The sequence below is a fragment of the Phaseolus vulgaris genome, unplaced genomic scaffold (assembly GCF_000499845.2).
Source record: "Phaseolus vulgaris cultivar G19833 unplaced genomic scaffold, P. vulgaris v2.0 scaffold_20, whole genome shotgun sequence".
Taxonomy (NCBI): domain Eukaryota; kingdom Viridiplantae; phylum Streptophyta; class Magnoliopsida; order Fabales; family Fabaceae; genus Phaseolus; species Phaseolus vulgaris.
Window position 1 is genome coordinate 203213 of NW_027174089.1, and position 21204 is coordinate 224416.

At 47.2% G+C, this 21204-nt stretch overlaps 3 protein-coding genes across 3 annotated transcripts; 1 reads left to right on the forward strand and 2 right to left on the reverse strand.

Annotated features, from left to right (window-relative positions):
* The first annotated feature begins 1322 nt into the window (after positions 1–1322).
* LOC137817199 (uncharacterized) lies at positions 1323–1886 on the forward strand. Its single transcript, XM_068620444.1, has one exon. It carries the CDS (start codon positions 1323–1325, stop codon positions 1884–1886), a length of 564 nt encoding a protein of 187 aa, XP_068476545.1.
* A 109-nt stretch (positions 1887–1995) lies between these two features.
* On the reverse strand, positions 1996–8465 carry LOC137817200 (uncharacterized). The gene is made up of 3 exons (XM_068620445.1): positions 8133–8465; positions 4831–5171; positions 1996–2005 (listed from the first exon to the last, which is right to left on the reverse strand). Exons 1-3 carry the CDS (start codon positions 8463–8465, stop codon positions 1996–1998), a joined length of 684 nt encoding a protein of 227 aa, XP_068476546.1.
* An 11421-nt stretch (positions 8466–19886) lies between these two features.
* Positions 19887–20606, reverse strand: LOC137817201 (uncharacterized). The gene has a single exon (XM_068620446.1). It carries the CDS (start codon positions 20604–20606, stop codon positions 19887–19889), a length of 720 nt encoding a protein of 239 aa, XP_068476547.1.
* Between the last annotated feature and the right edge of the window lie 598 nt (positions 20607–21204).

Sequence of the window (21204 nt, forward strand, 5' to 3'; positions counted from 1 at the left end):
TCAGAGCAGCAGAAAGTACAATCGCTTGGAATTCTGCGTCAGTGCCACGTAGATCGGTGTTGACGAGGGCTCTTTCAGTCTTTTCGCTAGACAAGTCTTCGCTTAAGACTGGGGGGCTTGTGTACCGCCCTGGTGGACGGGTGTGATGACGTGGCATCCTGCTACAGTGTAGGCATGTTGACAAGGCGCCAGGTTGGCAGATAGGAAGGAAGTCGGGAGGCACGTGTGGTCGCCGATTGTTAAGTTGGCGTGTTCCGATTTCCAGTTTACCAGAATAGGCGATCGCCAGGTTGAAGATGAAGTCGCCAGATGTAGACTCAGGCGACCAAGCAGTCGGAGATCGCCAGAATAAGCACATCGCCGAAGACGAAGGAGAAGCAGATTATGAAGGCGGCCGGCGAGACCACAGGGAAGGTGTATGAAGGCCCTAACTCGCCAGTTTCAGTAGAGATCGCACTCCTAAGTTAGCTATGCACTGGGCAGTACCATGCATAAGTAACTTAGCCAAAATAAGAGTAGAAGCAGCGCCAAGTCAGGGAGCCTCCAGATGATGGCACGTGTACAGTTGGATGCGAGCCACGTGTCCAAGTCTGTAACTGCCAGGAGAGTGAAAACCACCAGGTATATAAGAGTTCTTAACAGACTTTCTGAGGTACGCACGTTCAGTTCATACACTTTACGCTTGCGAGTGAAAGAGGATTTGCACGGTTCTCGTTCTTAGTATTTGGTGATACCGTCACTGACTTGAGCGTCGGAGTGCGATCGGCCGCAGCGGCGCCGTATCCTTTCTTTGCAGGTTCTTGAGATAGATCCAGAGGAGGAGCGGAGGTGAGAAGCGGTGCGCACGTCGATCCTTTGACGAGGCATTCTCCAGCGCTCCGGTCAACAGGCAGGATCAGTATTTGTGGGAGCCACGTGGGAGGAAGATCCTTGGCATCCAAGGTAATACGTGCAGGGTTTTTCTGGCCAACAGTAAGAGAGGATTGCGTTCGATACGCCCAGCATTGCAAGCAGTGTCAGATGCACGCTGATTGGCATAAGGCGCTGCCAGAAGAACTAAGATCCATATATAACCCATGGCCTTTTCATACTTAGGGAATTGATATCTTAGGCCCGTTCCCGTTGGCGATAAGGCAGATGAAGTACTTGATCGTCGCCATCGAGTACTTCACCAAGTGGATAGAGGCCGAACCAGTGGCATAGATCACGGCGCACAAGGTACAACACTTTGTTTGGAAGAACATAGTGTGTCGTTTTGGGGTGTCAAGGCGTCTCATTTCAGACAATGGCACCCAGTTCGCGAGCCCACAATTGGGGAAGCTATGTACAGAAGTAGGAATCAAGCAAGTGTTTGCATCAGTCGAACACCCCCAGACAAATGGGTAGGTCGAGTCAGTAAACAGAGTTTTGTTGAGGGTTTGAAACGCAAATTAGATAAGGCTAAAGGGGCGTGGGCAGAAGAAGTACCAAGGATTGTATGGGCCTACCACACCACGCCTCAATCCTCCACCATGGAGACGCCTTTCATCCTGGTGTATGGATCGGACGCCATGATCCCAGTGGAGATCCACGAGAGTTCTCCCCGTTTCCTAGGTTTCGTGGCAGAAGAGTCCAACGAAGAAAGGAGGGTGAACATGGACCTAATAGATGAAGCCAGAGAAGACGCGAAAATTAAGGCTGAGGCTGTAAAGAGAAGAGTGGAGCGTCAGTACAGCTCTAAGGTGAAGCTACGACAGTTCCAGGTTGGTGATTTGGTCATGAGGAAGGCTCACCCGTACGAGTTAGAAAACAAGTTGTCTCCCAAGTGGACTGGACCATTCAGAGTAACAAAAGCTAAGGGGAATGGTTCGTACAAGTTAGAGATTCTAGAAGGAGGCGGAATTTAAAGTTTTATTTCAGTTGAAATTTTGTAAATGGAACACTCTTTTTCCCTCCTAAGGGTTTTTTAACGAGGTCACCCAAATAAAGAAAAGAAAAGTTTAAGATATCCTTGCCTTAGTTTTCCCTTTCATGTAAGATCAAAGATCAAAGAAACAAAAACAAAGACGAGGCGTCGCCAAGAGGAGGCGTCGCCAAGGTAAGGCGTCGCCAAGAGTAGGTACCGCCAAATAAAGAAGCGGAGGTCAGACACAATGATGTGATTCCACTAGCCATATAGAGAATGATTCTTGACATTCTTAGGAATCACCTTGAGTAGGACATTATAGAGGCACTTTTCTTAGAGTTGGATCATTGTTCTAAGACAAGAACTCACCAAAAACTAGTACCAAATCCCAAACTCATTTGGATGCTCCACATATTGTCAAATTGAATCAACAAAGAGAGGTAAAATTGAAAGGACTGAACAGAATTGAATTAGCAAACATATGAACCGAACAAAAGTGTAATTAAAAGACAAGAACAGAACATAGGTGCTGGAAAAAAATAGAAAAGCCGAACCAAACAACTCAAGAACACAAGACAACATGAACAATTGAAAGAGAAGGAAGGAAGGAGAAGAGAGTGCTCATGAAGATGGAAGAATGTTGGATGATCTCGCCACTAGAAGTGTGGAATGCTCCTAGATGAGAGTGATGCTGCCACTTGAGGACTCCAATGATCCATCAAGATAAGACTAGAGAAGAAGGCTCCAAAAGCTCTCCAAAGTTCACTCAAAATTTGAGTAGAGTTTTCTTAGATTAATTCCAATCTGAAAAATACAAAGAGAGCACCTCTATTTATAGCCTAAGGTGCTGAAATATAAGCTACACAAATTCAAAAACTCCCTCCCAAAAAGCTTCTAGAATTTGCGCCTAAAACAAAGCATGATGAAGGTGTGACCTCTTCCTTCACTTTGGCACCTCCTTTTCTACTCCTACACCTATCTACTAACACACCCCCCCTAAGACTCCTAACTAAAGACTAAAAGATGCTAAAACAAAAGAGGTTTCTAATGTTTCCCTCTAAGCACCTTCAACTAAAGAAATTACAAAAAGAGAAAATAAATGTCCTCTAGCTCCCAAAGCTTTGAACATGCTTCTTGTAATCCTTTGAGGTGGACTTTGACCTCCATGGGCGTCTTCTATTTGTGCCTCGACCTCCTCTTGATCTTGTTGATTGGCCCTACAATCCGAACACATTCGCCATGTGCCATCCTTTTTTGGCACTAAGATGATAGGCATAGCACAAGGACTCATGCTATCTTGCACCCACCCTTTCTCAATCAAAGCCTCAACTTGTTGGCGAATTTCCTTGGTTTCACTTGGATTGGTCCTATATGCTGGACAGTTTGGTATAGAAGAGCCCGGTATCAAATCAATTTGGTGCTCAATCCCTCTCAAAGGTGGAAGTCCATTTGGAGGATCTTGAAACACATCTTGGAACTCTTCTACCAAATTTTCCAAGCAATGAGGACTATCAACAAGTGATTCTACTCTAAGAGTTCTAGGGATGGCTAAGAAAAGAGGATGATGAGCCACTATTTCCCTTTCAATGTCACGCCTAGACACAAGGAGTGTAGGCTTAGAACTCTTATCTTTTTTATCTTTTTCACTCTCCCTCTTTTTCTTCATAATAACTTGGTCCTCATGAACTTCTCTTGGAGAGAGAGATTTTAAAGTAACCTTGTGACCATGGAATTCAAAAGATAGTTTGTTGGTAAAGCCATCATGTAAAACTTTTCTATCAAATTGCCAAGGCCTTCCCAAAAGAACATGAGTGGCTTCCATGGGCACAACATCACATAATACCTCATCTTTGTATTTTCCAATGGAGAAATGGATGAGGACTTGTTTATTAACAATTATTTCTCCTACTTCACTAAGCCATTGTAATTTGTAGGGCTTTGTATGAGAGATAGTAGGCAATCCAAGCTTATCTACTACTCTTGTACTAGCCACATTTGCACAACTACCCCCATCCACTATCAAGGAACAAATGTTGTTTTGAATAAGACATATTGTATGGAAAATATTTTCCCTTTGACTTTCATCAAAAGGTTGTGAAACTTGTCCAAGAAGTCTTCTCACAACTAACAAGTCCCCTTCAAGTGGACATTCGTTCTCTTCCTCACTAGATGCATGAGAATGCAATGAATGCTTAGGAGAATCCGAATCATGCTCACTAACTACAATGCCCTCATGCATGTACATACTTCGTTTGGAAGGACAATTTGCAGCAATATGACCATAACCCATACATTTAAAGCATTTAGTATTAGACGTTCTAGTGGGAGATTTAGGCCTAGAAGTAGATGGCTTAGATTCCTTGGGTTTGAAAGAAAAATCTTTGGAAGGATGTTTAGAAAAAGAAGTTTTGTTTCTCCAAGACTTGGAGTAGTATCCATCATTGGAAGCATTTTTAAAAGAGTTTTTCTTAGCAAGTTGGGCTTCCACCTTCATTGCAAGATGAACTAAAGAGCCCAATGATGTATACTCTTGTAACTCAACAATGTCTTGAATATCCTTCCTAAGACCACTTACAAACCTAGCAACCATGGCTTCTTCACTTTCTTCTAATTCAATTTTAAGCACAAGCGTCTCAAGCTCCTTATAATATTCATCCACATTTAGCGTGCCTTGTTGAAACCGTTGGAGTCTCAACATGAGGTCTTTCCTAAAATGTGGGGGCACAAACCTAGCGCGCATATGATCCTTTAAAGAGTTCCAAGAGTCCACGGGAGGACCCTTGTGATAGATAATGTCCTTTACAATTCCATGCCACCATTTCATGGCATAATCACTAATCTCTAGGGTGGCTAGCTTGAGCTTATGCTCATCTTGGATCTCATGGATCTCAAAAATTTGTTCACACTTAGCCTCCCAATCTAAATATACATTTGGATAACTAGAACCATTAAAACAAGGTAGCTTGACCGAAGGAAGCTTGGACTTTGCATCATGATAGAAGCCATTGCCGTAGTGAATTCTTTCCCCTTGGTGATGATGTCTTTGTCCATGGACTTGGGGTGGAGGTCTCCTTCTCCTATGCTCATCTTCACGACCAACATCATTTGAAGAAGCTCTTGAAGATGGTCTATGAGAATGATGTCCATCATGGATAGAAGGAGATGGTCTAGCTTGTTGGACCTCCATCTTTTGCATTTTCTCCTCCAACCGTCTAATTGTTCTTTGAGCTTCATGTAATTCACCAAGAATTGAAGCTTTGGAAGGAGAATTCTGCTTGTAGGATGCATCACTTGAAAATCCAGCCATTTGGAATTAAAAACAGCAAACACACAAAACAGCAAACAAGTTAAAAAAAATTAGCAAAAACAGTGAGCTTGGCAATTGAAACTGCCGAAGTGAAATGAGGTAGAAAAAGAGGTCACTCTCAAAGAAATAATGTTCTTGCACCAATCTGATCTTGAGGCCTTGGAATCCTCAAATGAAAGATGTCAAAGCAAGCACACCAATCTCAAAAGCAACCACCACAAAACCAATGAAACAATAAAGACAAACAAGAAAAGGTATAAGCAAGGAAAGGTAATTGCAAAAGGAATACTATATGTAAGACAAACTCAAAGAGTAAGAATGAAAGACAATCAAGAAAATAAAGAACTCAATGAGAAAAGTAGGCACACAAAAGAAAACTTAAGGAAAAGCTCTAGAGTAGATGAAGAAAACAAAAAATTAGCTACTGGAAATTTTTTTTTTTAAAAAGCAAACTGTGCTTGATATTCACTGATTTAACTGGAATGATGTAGAGCGAACTGGATTATGAAAATTAAACCACAGAAACTTCAAGATGTTAACTCAATAATGGCACTGGAATCAATTAAAAACAGTAAGCCAATTAATTGAGATAAATTTTTTAAAATCGCTGCCAAATTACCGTATTCTTTTCGGCAGAATTGTACACTTTTTTTATTTTATTTATCATTTTTTGTGTACTTTGAATTTTTGAATGATTCTTTTTTCTATTCTTTTATAAAACTTTGAATATCACAAATCCAGAATTTCAGAATTTTCCAGTGAGTAAATCAATTGCAATAAGGAAAAACAGTAAGCACTTTTTTTTCAGAAACAGAGGAATCCTAATAGGAATAAAAAACAGGATTATGAACTAGCAAAGACATAATAGAAAATGATGTATTGGAACTTGTATAGGTCTAGAATACAAGTATGAATTCAATTCTAAAAAGAAAAAAATGCACAAAGGATCAATATCAATTCAGAAAATAATAGACACTAAAGCAAGAAACAATCAAAACAAGAAAAGTACTACTAGAAGTAATGACAATTATGGAATAACATGACTTAGACAAAACTTGACATGATTACAAAATTAAAAGACACATCACAAATTTTAACAACAAGTGAAAGGAAGCTTAAGGTAAACTCTAGGAAGGATAATGCCATTCCAAAAGAGCAACAATACTCATAAGAAGAATGAGTGCCATAAACCTTTTCACAAGCACTTGGTGTAAAAGAAAAACAGCAAGAATACTCAAGTAAAATTCTAAAACAGAAACTTAAATTGCAAGAAATTAAAGAGCTCTTGAAATAAAGTGCACACAACTCAACAATTAAACAAGAATGAACCTAAGACTCATGATACCACATGATGTGATTCCACTAGCCATATAGAGAATGATTCTTGACATTCTTAGGAATCACCTTGAGCTGGACATTATAAAGGCACTTTTCTTAGAGTTGGATCATTGTTCTAAGACAAGAACTCACCAAAAACTAGTACCAAATCCCAAACTCATTTGGATGCTCCACATATTGTCAAATTGAATCAACAAAGAGAAGTAAAATTGAAAGGACCGAACAGAATTGAATTAGCAAACATATGAACCGAACAAAAGTGTAATTAAAAGACAAGAACAGAACATAGGTGCTGGAAAAATATAGAAAAGCCGAACCAAACAACTCAAGAACACAAGACAACATGAACAATTGAAAGAGAATGAAGGAAGGAGAAGAGAGTGCTCATGAAGATGGAAGAATGTTGGATGATCTCGCCACTAGAAGTGTGGAATGCTCCTAGATGAGAGTGATGCTGCCACTTGAGGACTCCAATGATCCATCAAGATAAGACTAGAGAAGAAGGCTCCAAAAGCTCTCCAAAGTTCACTCAAAATTTGAGTAGAGTTTTCTTAAATTAATTCCAATCTGAAAAATACAAAGAGAGCACCTCTATTTATAGCCTAAGGTGCTGAAATATAAGCTACACAAATTCAAAAACTCCCTCCAAAAAGCTTCTAGAATTTGCGCTTAAAACAAAGCATGAGGAAGGTGTGACCTCTTCCTTCACTTTGGCACCTCCTTTTCTACTCCTACACCTATCTACTAACACACCCCCCCTAAGACTCCTAACTAAAGACTAAAAGATGCTAAAACAAAAGAGGTTTCTAATGTTTCCCTCTAAGCACCTTCAACTAAAGAAATTATAAAAAGAGAAAATAAATGTCCTCTAGCTCCCAAAGCTTTGAACATGCTTCTTGTAATCCTTTGAGGTGGACTTTGACCTCCATGGGCGTCTTCTATTTGTGCCTCGACCTCCTCTTGATCTTGTTGATTGGCCTCCATGTCCTCTTGGGCTTGATCTCCATCACACAAAGCAAGATAACAGGTATGTCAATACAAGTTAAAATCCGGGAGCCTAGTCCTTGAGCAGGGGTTAAGGGATTCCTTCGGGACGCCCCCTCCTCAAGTATGAATAGCTAGCCCCAGTAACAGATGTCAGTAAAAGTTAAAGTAAGTGAAGAGCAAGAAGGAGACAAGAAAAATACACGAAGTCAAATTCTCCTTTGCCCTTGGGCAATAAGGAGGCAGGCGACGCCTTCAGGGGGAAGATTTCTCGCAGATGTGAAGGCCAAGTGAAGTTCTAAGTGAAAAGATCAGAAGAAGGGTACGCTCCGCTACTCAGAAGGGAAGAACGGAAAGAAAAAGTCACGTGCTACCTAAAGAGTTGAAGACATGGCGAAGAAGCGATGCATCGAAAGTAAGTACCAGTTACGCCCTTGATTTAGTAAAGCAAGCAGTAAAACAGAGAAGCTAAAGGTACACGAGGATGTAAAGCTAAAGCTCGAATAAACATTTAAATAAGGTTGAGTGTCAGAATTACAGGCCAAATGTTAGAAAATACGAATTTACAGTTGAAGACTAATTAAGCGAGTTTCAATCCCCAAGGTCGAGGGGAACAACCTTCCCATCAACAATATGGTTGAGAGGGTTGCAGTTGGAGGTGTCAACTCCTGGGTTTTCGCAGGCGGCTTGGGCTAAGGCCTCCTTGAATCCCTCTGTAAAGATATCAGCCATGTTGTCAATGAGCTCTCCCTTAGCTCGCTCCAGATTTTCAATGGTGGAGTCTCGGGCTTCCCTCTCGGCAATGAGCTCCTTCTTGGCCTTCTCCAGCTCTTTAATCGTGGAGTCGCCAGAGGCTAGCTGCTTCTCAAGAGCTTCCTTCTCCACTTGAAGCCTGTTCAGTTCAGTCTGAAACTGATCATGCTCGGTTTGAAGAAGGTTGAGCTTTTCCATCTTCTCAGCTAGCTCCCCCTCGGTCTTCTCCAGCGATTACCCCCGGGCAGCACATTGATCAGCAAGTAGTTTCCGTTGTGCCTCGGAGTTTCGCATCGCCGCTTCAAGGGCGACGATCTTGGATTGAAGAGAGGTTACCTGCTCAAGGAGCTCAGCGAGCCGTTTGCAGGCTTCAGCATTGGACTCTCGGGCATCTCTCAAAGAGGCGTTGTAGACCTCTTCCTAGCACGCCCAGCTGCGGCACAAGTTCTCCTTCTCTTCCTTCAGGGCAGCCAGTTCCTGTCAGAGGGATTGAAGCGCACGTGCCTCGACAACTTTGGACTTAGCTTGGGCACGCCACTTAAGGGCCACGGCCAAGAAGGCACCCATGTAGTAAGGCATGCCCTTTGATCGTGGGACCCCGAAAGGTTCACCTGGGGTGGTTGTTGGGGCGGTTGGTGTTAGAGTTGTTGTTGATGTTGGAGTTGGTGTTGATGGTGGAATTGGCGTTGGTATTGGTACTGATGAAGGCATAGACTCCACCACCCCTTCGTCTTGGGTTGTTTGGCATGGGGGAGATGTGGCGCTGGGGGGGTTGTCCCTCATAGACCCCCCGTGTGGAGGCGTAGAAGAGTGCGAGTGGACGACTCGATTGGTCCTCCTTCTCTTATAAGCAGGCCCCACATCAGAATCGTCGTCCTCAGAAGACACCACAAGCACCCTCTTGCCTTTGTCGGGAGGGGCTATGGAAGGTGCACTAGCTGCAGCCAGTGGGACTGCAGCAATGGGAAGAGGTGAGGAAGGTGTTTGAAGTGTTGGAGGAGAGTGGGGTGTTTGGGCTATGGAAGGTGTTTGTGATGTGAGGGGAGAGTTTGGTGTTTGGTGGGAATGGGGAGAATCGGCAGATTCGGCAGAGTGGGATGATAGTGATGATGTCGGTGGTGTTGGAGGCGTCGCCCTTTGCAGACTACGCACCAAGGCGAGCCTTCAAGGACCTAGCCAACTCAACCCTTGTTGCAGAATCCATCACCGATGCTGCACCAAGGCAAACAAGCAACAAAGGTTAGTTAGGGGGAAAGTATCAAATGTATATGACGATACATAAAAACATGGAATCAATATTTGAACTCAGAGCCAGGCACATGGTTCAATTCTACTACTAAAGTAAATTTCCAGAGCAACAACACGCATAAATATTAGGGCAGACAAACGTTGATCACAATAATTGGAGAGAAGCACGACCAAGAATCAGATACGAAGAAAACAAGTAAAGGACGAGACTCCCTACCAAAGTATGCAGAGAAGGCGTTGGCCTTAAATTCGCCTGAAATCAATGTTGGGGTGTGGAAGATGACTTTCAGGCCAACCAACGCCACGCAGACCTCCCTGTCAGCAGAGGCCAACTCATCCTGAGACTTAGGTTTGGTGGGATTGGGCTTCTCCGTCCAATATAGAGGAAAGCCATCCAGGGCAGTAGGGTCGTACTTGGCGCAACACACCCTAAAGAAGTTGCCCTTCCAACCTTTGAAGGAGTTTTTGAAGAGGGTGAAGAGGATCCAGCCAGCAACCCCGAAAAAGCTCACCCAGAGACTTTTCCCATGCTTTTTTACTTCAAAGAAGTGGAGGAAAACATCCACTGATGGTGGGATGCCCAGGTACCCACACAAGATTTGGAAGGCCCTTACGAAGGCCCAGCCATTCGGATGTAGTTGGGCAGGGGCTACGTTGACCTCTGTGAGCAGCTCCCTCTCGAAGGGTGTGAATGGGAGGCGCAAACCAATGCGTTTGAATACCGCTTGGTAGAGGAAAAAGAAAGGCTTTCCCCCATTGGACTTGTCGTCCACACAAACTGGCTCCCTAAGGGTGCCATGACGAATAGAGATATGAGAATCGTGGGTTTTGCAAAAGGAGTTAAAGTTGTACAACCGCAAGTCACCCATGTGATTCTCTACGTCTTCAACGGTGGTCAGTTTGGTGCATTCGTTCAATAGCTTTTCGGAAGCCCATGAATAGAGGGCCTTGTAGTGAGCACTTGGGGGAGGGGGATTGGGTGTTATTTTTGTTCGCGCCATGGATGGATGAAGAGCTGAAGAAAGAAGAAAAGGCAAAGGTTCAGCAAATAGGGCTCGAAGAAGCAAAGGGGGGAGAAAACCCTAGAAAAATCCTACCCACGCGAAAAAGAAAAGAACGGGGAAAAACGAAGAAATAAGAAAAACACAGAGAATGCAAAAATGAAAGCAGACCCAGGCAGTTATAAGGTTAAAGCAGCAACAAGCAAGAGTGAACGAGAAAGAAAAACCATACCTTTGAGGTTGGAACGTAGAAAGGCGAGAGCTTTCGCGGAGAAAAAGAACACGAGAATCGAGAGTTGTAGAAGAGAGCTCTGAGAGGATGAATAGTGGAAGCGAATGCGAATGAAACAGTGCCTCGAGCGCGCGTTTTCAAAAGTTATAACGTTAACTCAAGAAGCGCTAATGACGCGCACCCCCAGCCGTTGGATCGCACACGTGTCAAAGGATCGGGCGCTAACTTAGAGCGCAAAGGGCACCAAGCATTAACCGTGCGATTGAGCCACGTGTAAAGAGATTAGAGCATGACCCAAAGCGTCACCTTACTCGCTCAGAGAATGTCACATCGTCAGAGCACTCGAAGGTACGTCACATCAACGGTACGGAGAATGTCACGTCAGCTTATCAGAGAATGACACATCATCAGAATGCCACGTGGACAATAGGGCGAGGCCTTAGTCTTTTCGCTTAAAACAAGTTATCAGCTCAAGACTGGGGGGCTTGTGTACCGTCCCGCGGCGTTGACCAAAAGTCAAAGTCAAAGTCTTAGGTGTCGCCTAAGAAAGGCGTTGCCCAAGAAAGGCGTCAACAGGCTAAAGGCATTGCCAGGTTCAGGCGTCACCAAGTTAAGAAATAGTCAAGTTAAGACATCGACGGTACCCCCCGATACCCATGGGTAGGAAAGACCATGGAGGGGGCAACACCGTGAGGAAGTCTCGGGCCGCGATGGCTCAGAACAGCAATGAAGAGAAGATAAAGGTGGCTTCAAGGCCATAAGATCTAGTACCAGTAGGGGGTAACCTGGCTCGTGAAGTACCCACGCCACCACTGGGAGACCTTGGGACAGATACGACCCGTGAAGGGGCCACGCCCAGGGGAGAACCACGTGCATGGTACGAGAGAAGGGTAGATACACTCCCAAGGTGAGTGACTAGAAGTTGGGGTGCATGAGTTGGCACCCAGAAGGTCACCCCCTTGCGCCAAATGCACTTCGAGAAAGGAGGGTTTGCACGATGGATTAACCCTAAGTTGGGTTACGGCACTGTGGGGCCCTCCACGAAGAGTCGCGATCAAGTCAGAAGAACATGTGGCAATAAGCGCTGAAAACATCAAGGCTTTCTTAAATGTCTGCTAAGGTACGCGTTAATTCAGTTAAGATTCGAGTGTTCCAAGGAATATTTTTATACGCTTTTGTACCGCCCAGGTAGTCGGAAGTGATGACGTGGCAGCAAGCGATAATATAGGCGTGTTGAACGGAACACCTGGCTGACAGAAGGGAAGGAAGTCGGGGAGCTCGTGTAGTCGCCAATCGTTAAGTTGGCATGCTCCGATCTCTAGCAGACCTAAACCGGCGGTCACCAGGTTTGTGTCGTAGTCGCCGGATGCGAACCCAGGCGACCAAGTGATCAGAGATCGCCGAGAGGAGGACATCGCCGAAAGATCAGGAAAGCTTGTTCAAAGCTTTCAAAGGGCACGAGTGCGAAGGATGAAGTTATCAGATGGTCATTCCCTAGATAGCCAGAGGTTGAGGCCAGGGAACAGCTTACCAGGACATGCACGGTGAAGCAAGTGAAGCAGATTATGATGGTGGCCGGCAAGACCACAGGGAAGGTGTGCATGGTGACACGTCGTACTCGCCACACAGAAGATATCGCGCTCCAAGGCAGCTATACACCAAGTTACTCCTTGCATGGGTAACTTAGTCGAACAGCCTGAAGAGTAAGAAGTGACGCTCAAGCAGAGGACGCTCCAGATGGTGACACGTGTACAGCTGGATGCGAGCCACGTGTTGATATGTGCAACCGCTAGGAGAGAGAAAGTGCACTGGTATATAAGAGATTCTAACGAACTTCTGAGGTACGCGCGTTTAGAACACTTCTTTACGCTTGGAGAATACTTGAGTGATGGAGAGAGTTTCTGCATGGTTCCTTGAGTTCTTAGTTTTCTCTCTTAGAGTTTTGGTGGTTCCGTCACTGACTTGAGCGTCGGAGCGCGATCGGTGCAGCGGCGCCACTCTGTCTTTTGCAGGTTCTTGAGGTGAATCGAGGTGAATCGAGGTGAAGGACGGAAGTTAGCGTTGTGCAAAGCCGATCCAGAGGAAGAACACCTTTGACAAGGCGAGGCTCTTGCGTTCTGGTCAACCGGCAGGATCATCAGCCGCCCACCGTGGGGCCGTGTAAAACCTGTCCCCATCCACAGCGTGAGTTCTTGAAGTTTCTGTAGTTTCTGTGTGGTTGTGTGCTGGTGCAACCATTTTTCACCGTTCGTTCAAGCTTTTGTTCGGTGATTTCGAGTTTTCCACCGTTCGTTCGAGTTTTGTTCGATGAATTCGAGTTTTCCACTGTTCGTTCGAGTTTTGTTCGGTGAATTCGAGTTTTCTGCCGTTCGTTTGGGTTTTAATCGGTAGTGTGAATTTTTCCACCATTCGTTCGAGCTTTCGATCGGATTCTTGAAGTTTCTTGCTGTTTGTGCGGTTTTCAATCGGTTGTTCGGAGCTTTTTCCGTTCGATTGCGTTTCTGGTTAGTGAATCGGGAGCTTGCTGGAGAAGCGGTAGTTTCGTGGTGAAGTTGCAAGTTTCTGTGAAGGTTTCGACGTCCGAATCTACCAGCGCGCTATTGTGGTTGCGTTTTTGGAAGTTCTTGGGAGTTTCTAACCGATTGATTGCTGGATCGATCGTTTGCTGGAGAAGGCTTGTTCGTTGGAGCAAGGTCTGCTGGGTTTTCATGAGAAAGATGAGAAGCAACCGTTCAAGTCCCGTTGTGCCAGTTGCTACAGAAGGCGCCATGACCATGGCGCAGATGATGGAGATCATGCGTGCGCTGCAGGCGAATGTGGAGGCCTCGCGCATAGAGCAAGCGAAGACGCATGAGGACCTGGTCGCCTCTCAGGCCAGGAATGAAGAGCTCAGCAAAGTGACTGAGGAGTTGCGTCAAGCTCTTCAGGAGCAGAGAGGACGCCCAGTCGCTGAAGAGGTCGCGCCGTCGTCGCCACCTCGCGTTTTCCCTATGCCGTTTGCTCAGGCGATCACAGACACGCCTATCCCTGCGAGCGTAGTACCTGTGAAAGCTTCTTTCACCGACGTGGAGGACCCTGAGGCACACCTCACTATGTTCCACACGCAGATGATGCTGTCAGGGGGCTCGGATGCTGTATATTGCAAGATGTTTGTGAGCAAGCTCCAGGGAACAGCGCTGGAATGGTTTGTGAGCTTGCCTACAGGTCACATAACCAATTTCCAGCAGTTTTTGAAGCTTTTCGTCGAGCAGTACATTATGAACAAGGCGCCACCTAGGGTGTCTTATGACCTGTTCGACATAAGGCAGTACCAGGGAGAGTCCCTCAGGGACTACTTGAATCGCTTTGGAGCGCAGATGGTCCGCTCGCCAGCCAAAGACGAGGAGATGCTGGTATACGCCTTCAAAAAAGGGTGTGCTGCCGGGACTTTTCTGTGAGGCGCTGATTAGGGCTCACCCCGCCACTTTTGCTGAGGTTAGGCGACTTGCAGTGGCCCACATCGCCGATGAGAGTGAGGTCGCCGAGAAGAGAGGGAGCGTGGCCCCTGCTAGGCCACGTGCCGAGACTAGAATCCAGCCGCAGAGGGTGCTGGAGACGATGACAGCTAAGAAGGATCAAAGGACTCGCCATCCTTATGATCCGAGAAGGAACAAGGGAAGGGGCCCAGGACGCCCCAAGGAGTACAATCGCCCACCAAAGCACAAGTTTGTCATGGGATTGGCGGATCTGATCGCCATTCCCAATATAGCAGCCAGGCTTAAGGCACCTGAGAAAGTGGGCGACAAGGTGTTAAGACCAAAACCAGACGCCTGGTGCGAGTTCCACCAGAGTTTTGGTCACACCGTTGATTCGTGTTTGGCACTGGGGTACCAGCTCGACGACCTGGTCAAGAGCGGTTTCTTGAATGATTACCTGCTAGACAGGAGGACGGGGGGCGCGTCGAGCTCCCAGCCGGCGGGTGGTGAGGCTCAGCAGCACGAGATGCCCACTCATGGCGAGATCCATACCATCGCTGGAGGTTTCTCGGGTGGTGGATGCACTGCATCACAGAGGAAGAAATATGCAAGGTCTGTGATGACGGTGGACATGTTCGAGGACCACTCGCCAGATGTGGACATCACGTTCACAAAAGAAGATCTCAGGGACGTTGTGCCTCATGACAACGATCCCATAGTTATCTCGCTCGTCATAGCGGGAAGGAAAGTCCACCGGGTGCTGGTGGACCAAGGAAGCTCGGCGGATGTAATGTTCTGGCCGACTTTCACACAGCTGCAACTGCCCCTTGACCAGCTGAGACCCTATGGAGGGTGCTTGTATGGGTTTGCTGGCGATCAGGTGGAGGTCAGGGGGTACATCGAGCTAAGAACGACGTTCACGAATGAGGTGGCCTCGAGGACGGAGAAAATCAAGTACCTCGTTGTGAACGCCCCCTTAGCATATAACATTCTGTTGGGGAGACCAACCCTCAACGGAATAAGAGTTGTGCCCTCAACCAGGCACATGAAGGTTAAGTTACCATCGATGGAGGGGGTGGTGATCACCATCAAATCTGACCAGAAGGAAGCGAATAAATGCTATGAGAATAGCCTCAAGAATAAGGGGTCAGTAAGTTACATCACCACGACGCCGCCTCCTGGTGTGAAGCCCAAGCCAACAGAATGGCGAGTTGTTGATGCGGCGATGGAGGTGGCCGCCGGAGGCGATGTCACCATGCTGGATGTTGAGGTTGAGGGAGAGAGCGGGGGACGGGAGGAAGAGGTGAGGAACCTCCCAGAGGAAGCGAGGGAATTGGAATCGCCAGGGCGGTGATCGCCAGGGAAGCCAGACCCAAACCCGTCGAGGAGTGGCTCGAAAGGGAGATCGGGGGAAAGGTCTTCAAGCTGGGAAGATCTTTGGAGGCTGAGCTCCAAGACCAGATCGCCAAGGTGATAGAACGGCATCTAGATGCTTTTGCATGGTCTGCTTCAGACATGCCGGGAATTGACCTTGATTTCTTGTGTCACCATTTGGCAATGGACGCACAAGTTAGACCAGTGCGGCAGAGAAGAAGGAAATTTAACGAGGAGAGGAGGCAGGCGATCAGGGATGAAACACAGAAACTCCTCGCCGGAGGCCATATCAGGGAGGTCCAGTACCCTGAGTGGTTGGCTAATGTCGTGCTGGTAAAGAAGAGCAATGGGAAGTGGCGCATGTGCGTCGACTTCACTGACCTGAACAAGGCTTGCCCAAAGGATTTGTACCCTTTGCCAAGCATAGATGCCCTGGTTGACAGTGCAGCAGGGTGCAAGTTGCTGAGTTTTCTGGACGCCTCTTGGGGTATAATCAGATAAAGATGCATCCTATGGATGAAGAGAAAACTGCCTTCATGACTGAGAGGTCGTGCTACTGCTACAAGGTGATACCCTTTGGGATGAAGAATGCGGGGGCCACGTACCAAAGATTGATGGATAGGGTACTTGCACCAATGCTGGGAAGGAATGTGCAAGCGTACGTGGATGATATGGTCGTGACCTCGCCGGAAAAGAGCAAGCACGTTGCGGACCTGGAGGAGTTGTTCACCACAATCGCCAAGTTCAGATTAAAGCTGAACCCTGAGAAGTGCATTTTTGGCGTGGAGGCAGGGAAGTTCTTGGGATTCCTCTTAACTGAAAGAGGAATAGAGGCAAATCCTGATAAGTATGTTGCCATATTAGCGATGAGGAGCCTGGCTACCGTGAAGGAAGTACAGCAACTTACAGGTCGGATGGCCGCCTTGTCTCATTTCGTATCGGCTAGCGGAGAGAAAGGCCATCCGTACTTCCAGTGTTTAAGGCGAAACAATAAGTTTGTCTGGTCGAAGGAGTGTGAAGAAGCCTTCGTGAAGCTTAAAGAGTACTAGGCGAGCCCGCCGGTTTTGTGTAAACCCCTGGTAGGAACCCCTCTCAGGTTGTATTTTGCTGTGCCTGAGAGGGCGGTGAGTTCGGTGCTTGCCCAAGATCAAGACCAGGCTCAGAAGCCTATTTATTTCGTCAACAAGGTGTTGCAAGGCCCGGAGGTGAGGTATCAGGCCTTGGAGAAAGCTGCACTGGCTGTAGTATTTTCGGCGAGGAGGTTGCGCCACTATTTTCACAGTTTTACAGTGCTGGTGATGACCGACTTGCCCATCCAGAAAGTCCTGAAGAAGCCTGATGTAGCTGGGAGAATGGTGAAGTGGGCGGTGGAGCTGTCGGAGTTCGACATCAAGTATGAGCCCCGAGGTCCGATCAAGGGGCAGATTTTCGCCGATTTTGTGGTCGAGCTCTTGTCAGAAGCAGCACGAGTTGAAGGGGATGATTTTCGTTGGGTGCTCTCGGTGGACGGATCGTCGAACCAGCAGGGTAGCGGTGCTGGAGTCATTCTAGAAGGGCCCAACGGCGTGCTGATAGAACAGTCCCTGAGGTTTGCCTTCAAAGCCAGCAACAATCAAGCAGAGTATGAGGCGTTGATCGCCGGAATCTTGCTGGCCAAGGAGATGGGAGCTAGGGTGTTGATGGCTAAGAGTGACTCGTTATTAGTCACGGGACAAGTAACGGGCGAGTTCCAAGCCAAGGATCCACAAATGGCAGCTTACTTGGAGTATGTGCAGGAGTTGAAGAGTTCCTTTGTCTCGTTTGAAGTGGTGCATGTGCCCAGAGAGCAGAATGCCCGAGCAGACTTGCTAGCTAAGCTCGCCAGTTCGGGCAAGGGGGGTAGGCAGAGGACAGTGATCCAAGAAACTCTGAAGACGCCTAGAGCATTTGTGGCAGACCACCTAGTTCTTCAGATAAGCAAGTCGACGGAGAAAGCGGCGAGGAGTCTTTCCCATTGGCGATCAGGCAGATGAAGTACTTGGGGGTGGCGATTGAATACTTCACCAAGTGGATCGAAGAACTAGTAGCCCAGATCACCGCACACAAGATCGAGAGCTTTGTATGGAAGAACATCGTGTGCCGGTTTGGTGTGCCTAAGCGCCTGGTGTGCCTAAGCACCTGGTGTCAAACAACGGGACTCAGTTTGCAAGTCACCTACTGAAGAAGCTGTGCGAAGAGGTGGGAATTCAGCAGGTGTTTGCATCCGTCGAGCACCCTCAGGCAAATGGCCAAGTAGAGTCCGCCAATCGGGTGTTGCTAAGAGGCTTGAAGAGAAGGCTAGAGAAAGCCAAGGGATCATGGGCTGAGGAGGTACCCCGCATAGTTTGGGCGTACCACACCACCGAGCAGTCAGGAACCCATGAGACCCCGTTCAGCTTGGTCTATGGATGTGATGCAATGATTCCAGTGGAAATCCAGGAGAGCTCACCGAGATTCCAGAACTTTGTAGCGGAAGACTCAAATGAAGAAAGAAGGTTGAATCTGGATTTGCTGGATGAGGTCAGGGAGGAGGCGGGAGTAAAAGCCGAGGCAGTGAAAAGGAGGATTGAACGAAGGTATAACTCAAAGGTGATGCCAAGGCAATTTAGAGAGGGCGACCTGGTGATGAGGAAGGTCCACCAGTACGAGATGGAAAACAAGTTATCGCCTAAGTGGACAGGACCGTTCAGAATAACCGAGGCGCTCGAGAACGGCGCCTACCGCCTAGAGACATTGGAAGGAGGGGCGATTCCTCGCACTTGGAACGCCACACACCTCAAGTTATATTACAGTTAAAGCTTTGTAAGTAAAAACGAACATGAAAGGATTTGCAAGCTTTCTGTTAAAACAGTTTGAAGGGGGCACTCTTTTTCCGTAAGGAGGGTTTTTAATGAGGCCACCCAATAAAGAAGAGTTTTCAAAGTTTAAAGTTTCTAGGATTGCATGCTTGTTGTTTCGAGAGTTTTAGAAAAAGACCTTATCACTCGTACGTGATTCAAGGCAAGTTTAAAGTTATGCTGCATGCTTTCTAAAGAAAAGTTTTAAAGTCCCCTGGCGGCATCAGTTAAAGTTTTAAAGTCCTCATCATCTTTCGGCGATCGGAGGCACCAGCAATGACTAAAGACCCCAACGCTCTCGTGCGTTTGGAGTTGAGAAAAGAAAAGACCTCCTCGCCCTTGAGCGAGTGCAGGCGAGAAAGAGAAAAGGTCCTCAGTGCATCCAGGGGGGAGGAGATGTACACCCTGGGCAAGTTGAGGCACCAGATAAAGTCCTTCTCGCCGTCGAGCGAGTTCAGGCCAGATAAAGTCCTTCTCGCCGTCGAGCGAGTTCAGGCAAGATAAAGTCCTTCTCGTCGTTGAGCGAGTTCAGGCGAGAAAAAGTCCTTCTCACCTGAGAGTGAGTTCAGGCAAGATGAACTGAAAAGTCAGGGGTATTCGTGACCTTAAACGGCGGGAAAGGAAGGAAAAAGCCTTTCCCCCTTTAAGTGAAACATCAATATTGACTTAGTAAGACCAAAGAAGACTTCCACGCTTGTGGGCAGTGTGAAGGCAGATAAAATCCTTCTCGTCTTGAACGAGTTCAGGTATGGCGTGAAGGGTGAAAGAAGTTAAAGGACAGCTAAGGTAGGTTCAAAGAGAACACCTCGCTATCCGGCTTATTGTTCTGAAACTCAGGGAGGTAGAGAAGGATCCGAAAGGCGCCTCTACACTCCCCCCCCGGATGAGGGAACAATAGCCAAGTTATGAAGGCAAAGAAGGCTTACATCGCCAGAACCCTATGGGGATCAGAAGAATTCCAGGCGATGACAGGAGTAAAGGCTAACCTTGCCGGGCAGATCAGGTAAACTGTATTGTGATACCAGTTTAAGTTAAAACCTGCTGCCTAGTAAGTAGTTTATTGCCTTAAGTTTGCAAGTTACGTCAAATGTCATCGCTTGAAGGTTAATAAGTTGCTCAAGTTTTTACTTTGAGTTAACAGTTGATGAATTGATATAAGATTGATAGTTTGCTCGAGTTTAAAGCAGTGAGTAAACGGTTAAGCCCGAGGAATCGCTAAGTTAGTTTGTTTAAAGCGAGTTCTACAAGATAAGTTGATCAACCATACAGCGAGGGAGAAAGCAGATGAAGGTTAAAGAATGCGAAGTAAACAGAAAGACGAGGTGCAAAAGCGGAAGAAGTTATAATAAAAGCAGTGTCAGTTCAAATACATAACAAGAAAAAATACAAGCAAAGTTCGTACAAACAGAGATAAGCAACGAGCTTTCAAAGAGCAAAGTGATGGAGGGAAACAATTAATCTTCAGAAGGCACGATCTTCCCATCCACCACTTCGTTGCAAATCGACACCATGGAGAGGTCAAGCTCGGGGTACTGGCAAGCGATTTGCTCCAGGGCGGCGTCGAACCCGACGGCAAGGACTTGGGCGGAGCTTTGCTCAAGCTCTTCGGTTTGTTGCTTCAGCTCATCCGCTCGTTTCTTCAGTTCTTCAGTTTCCCCGCGAACTTGAGCAAGGTCTTCAGCAACCTTTTTGCCTTCGTCCCGCGCCTGAGCCAGCTCTGCAGCAGTTTTCTTGTTTTCCTCTTGAGCCTTGGCGAGCTCAGCCATGGCGTCGTCCCTCTCCTTCTCGACCTTTCCGAGGAGGACCTCCCGATCAGCTGACCTTTTTTCAAGGTTTTTCACCTTGGCCGCATCTGCTTTTATTGATGCCTCCAAGTTGGCCACCTTGAGCCTGTAGGGTACCAGCTTACTCTCCAGCTCGATTTTTTCTTGAGCTAGGAGGTGCAGTTTCTGGCGCAGATCGGAGGCCTCCTTGCGTGCGCCCCTTAACTCAGCGCTCATGGCGTCCTCCAGCCTTGAATGATCGATTTCTGCCATCATCAGGTTGCAAGACAGTTTTTCTGCCACAATCCTTATCAGGCGGTTCTCCTCCTGGAGTGCTAAGTTCTCGTCCTGAAGCCTCTTGTTCGAGTTCTTCACAACCTTCGTTATGATTGAGGGGAGGTCCTCTGCCATCATCTTTAGTTTACTTGTGAAGGGCCCCCAGACCTCTTCGATGGAGGGGGGAAGGCTTGCAGTTGTTGTTGGTGGAGGTGCTGAAGGAGCCTGGTGCTGACTTTCACCACCACCCTCTTGAGTTTGTAGAGCAAGGGGGGCTTCTTAGCGTGGTGGTGAAGTGGGAGATTCGGTTATAAGTATTGGCGAGTTGTGGGCACCTTCATCTCCACCTGGTGCGGCCCCAGCAATAGAGGTGGTTGAAGGAGGACCCTCTCCAGCAGATACAAACGGCGTGAAGGCGCTTGGAGGGTTCTCTATGAAGTTAGGCTCGCTGCCTTCAACCACAGGGAGCGCGACCGCCAAGGGTGTTGCTTGGACTGGCGGTGTTAGAGCTGGGGGAGAGGGCGGTGTTGGTGTTGGGAGAGCGGGCGGTGAAGAGGGTGCCACCCTTGTTCTTTTGGTGACGAGGCCGTCCTCAGTCGCCTCGTCATCCTCATCCTCTTGTACCAATTGAGGGGTTTTCCTCTTTGGCTTCCTCAAGACAAGCTTTTTTCGTTAGGGGCGGGCAGTGTCTCCGGAGGAGTTGGACCTTGGGGAGGAGATCTGCCCTGAGCAG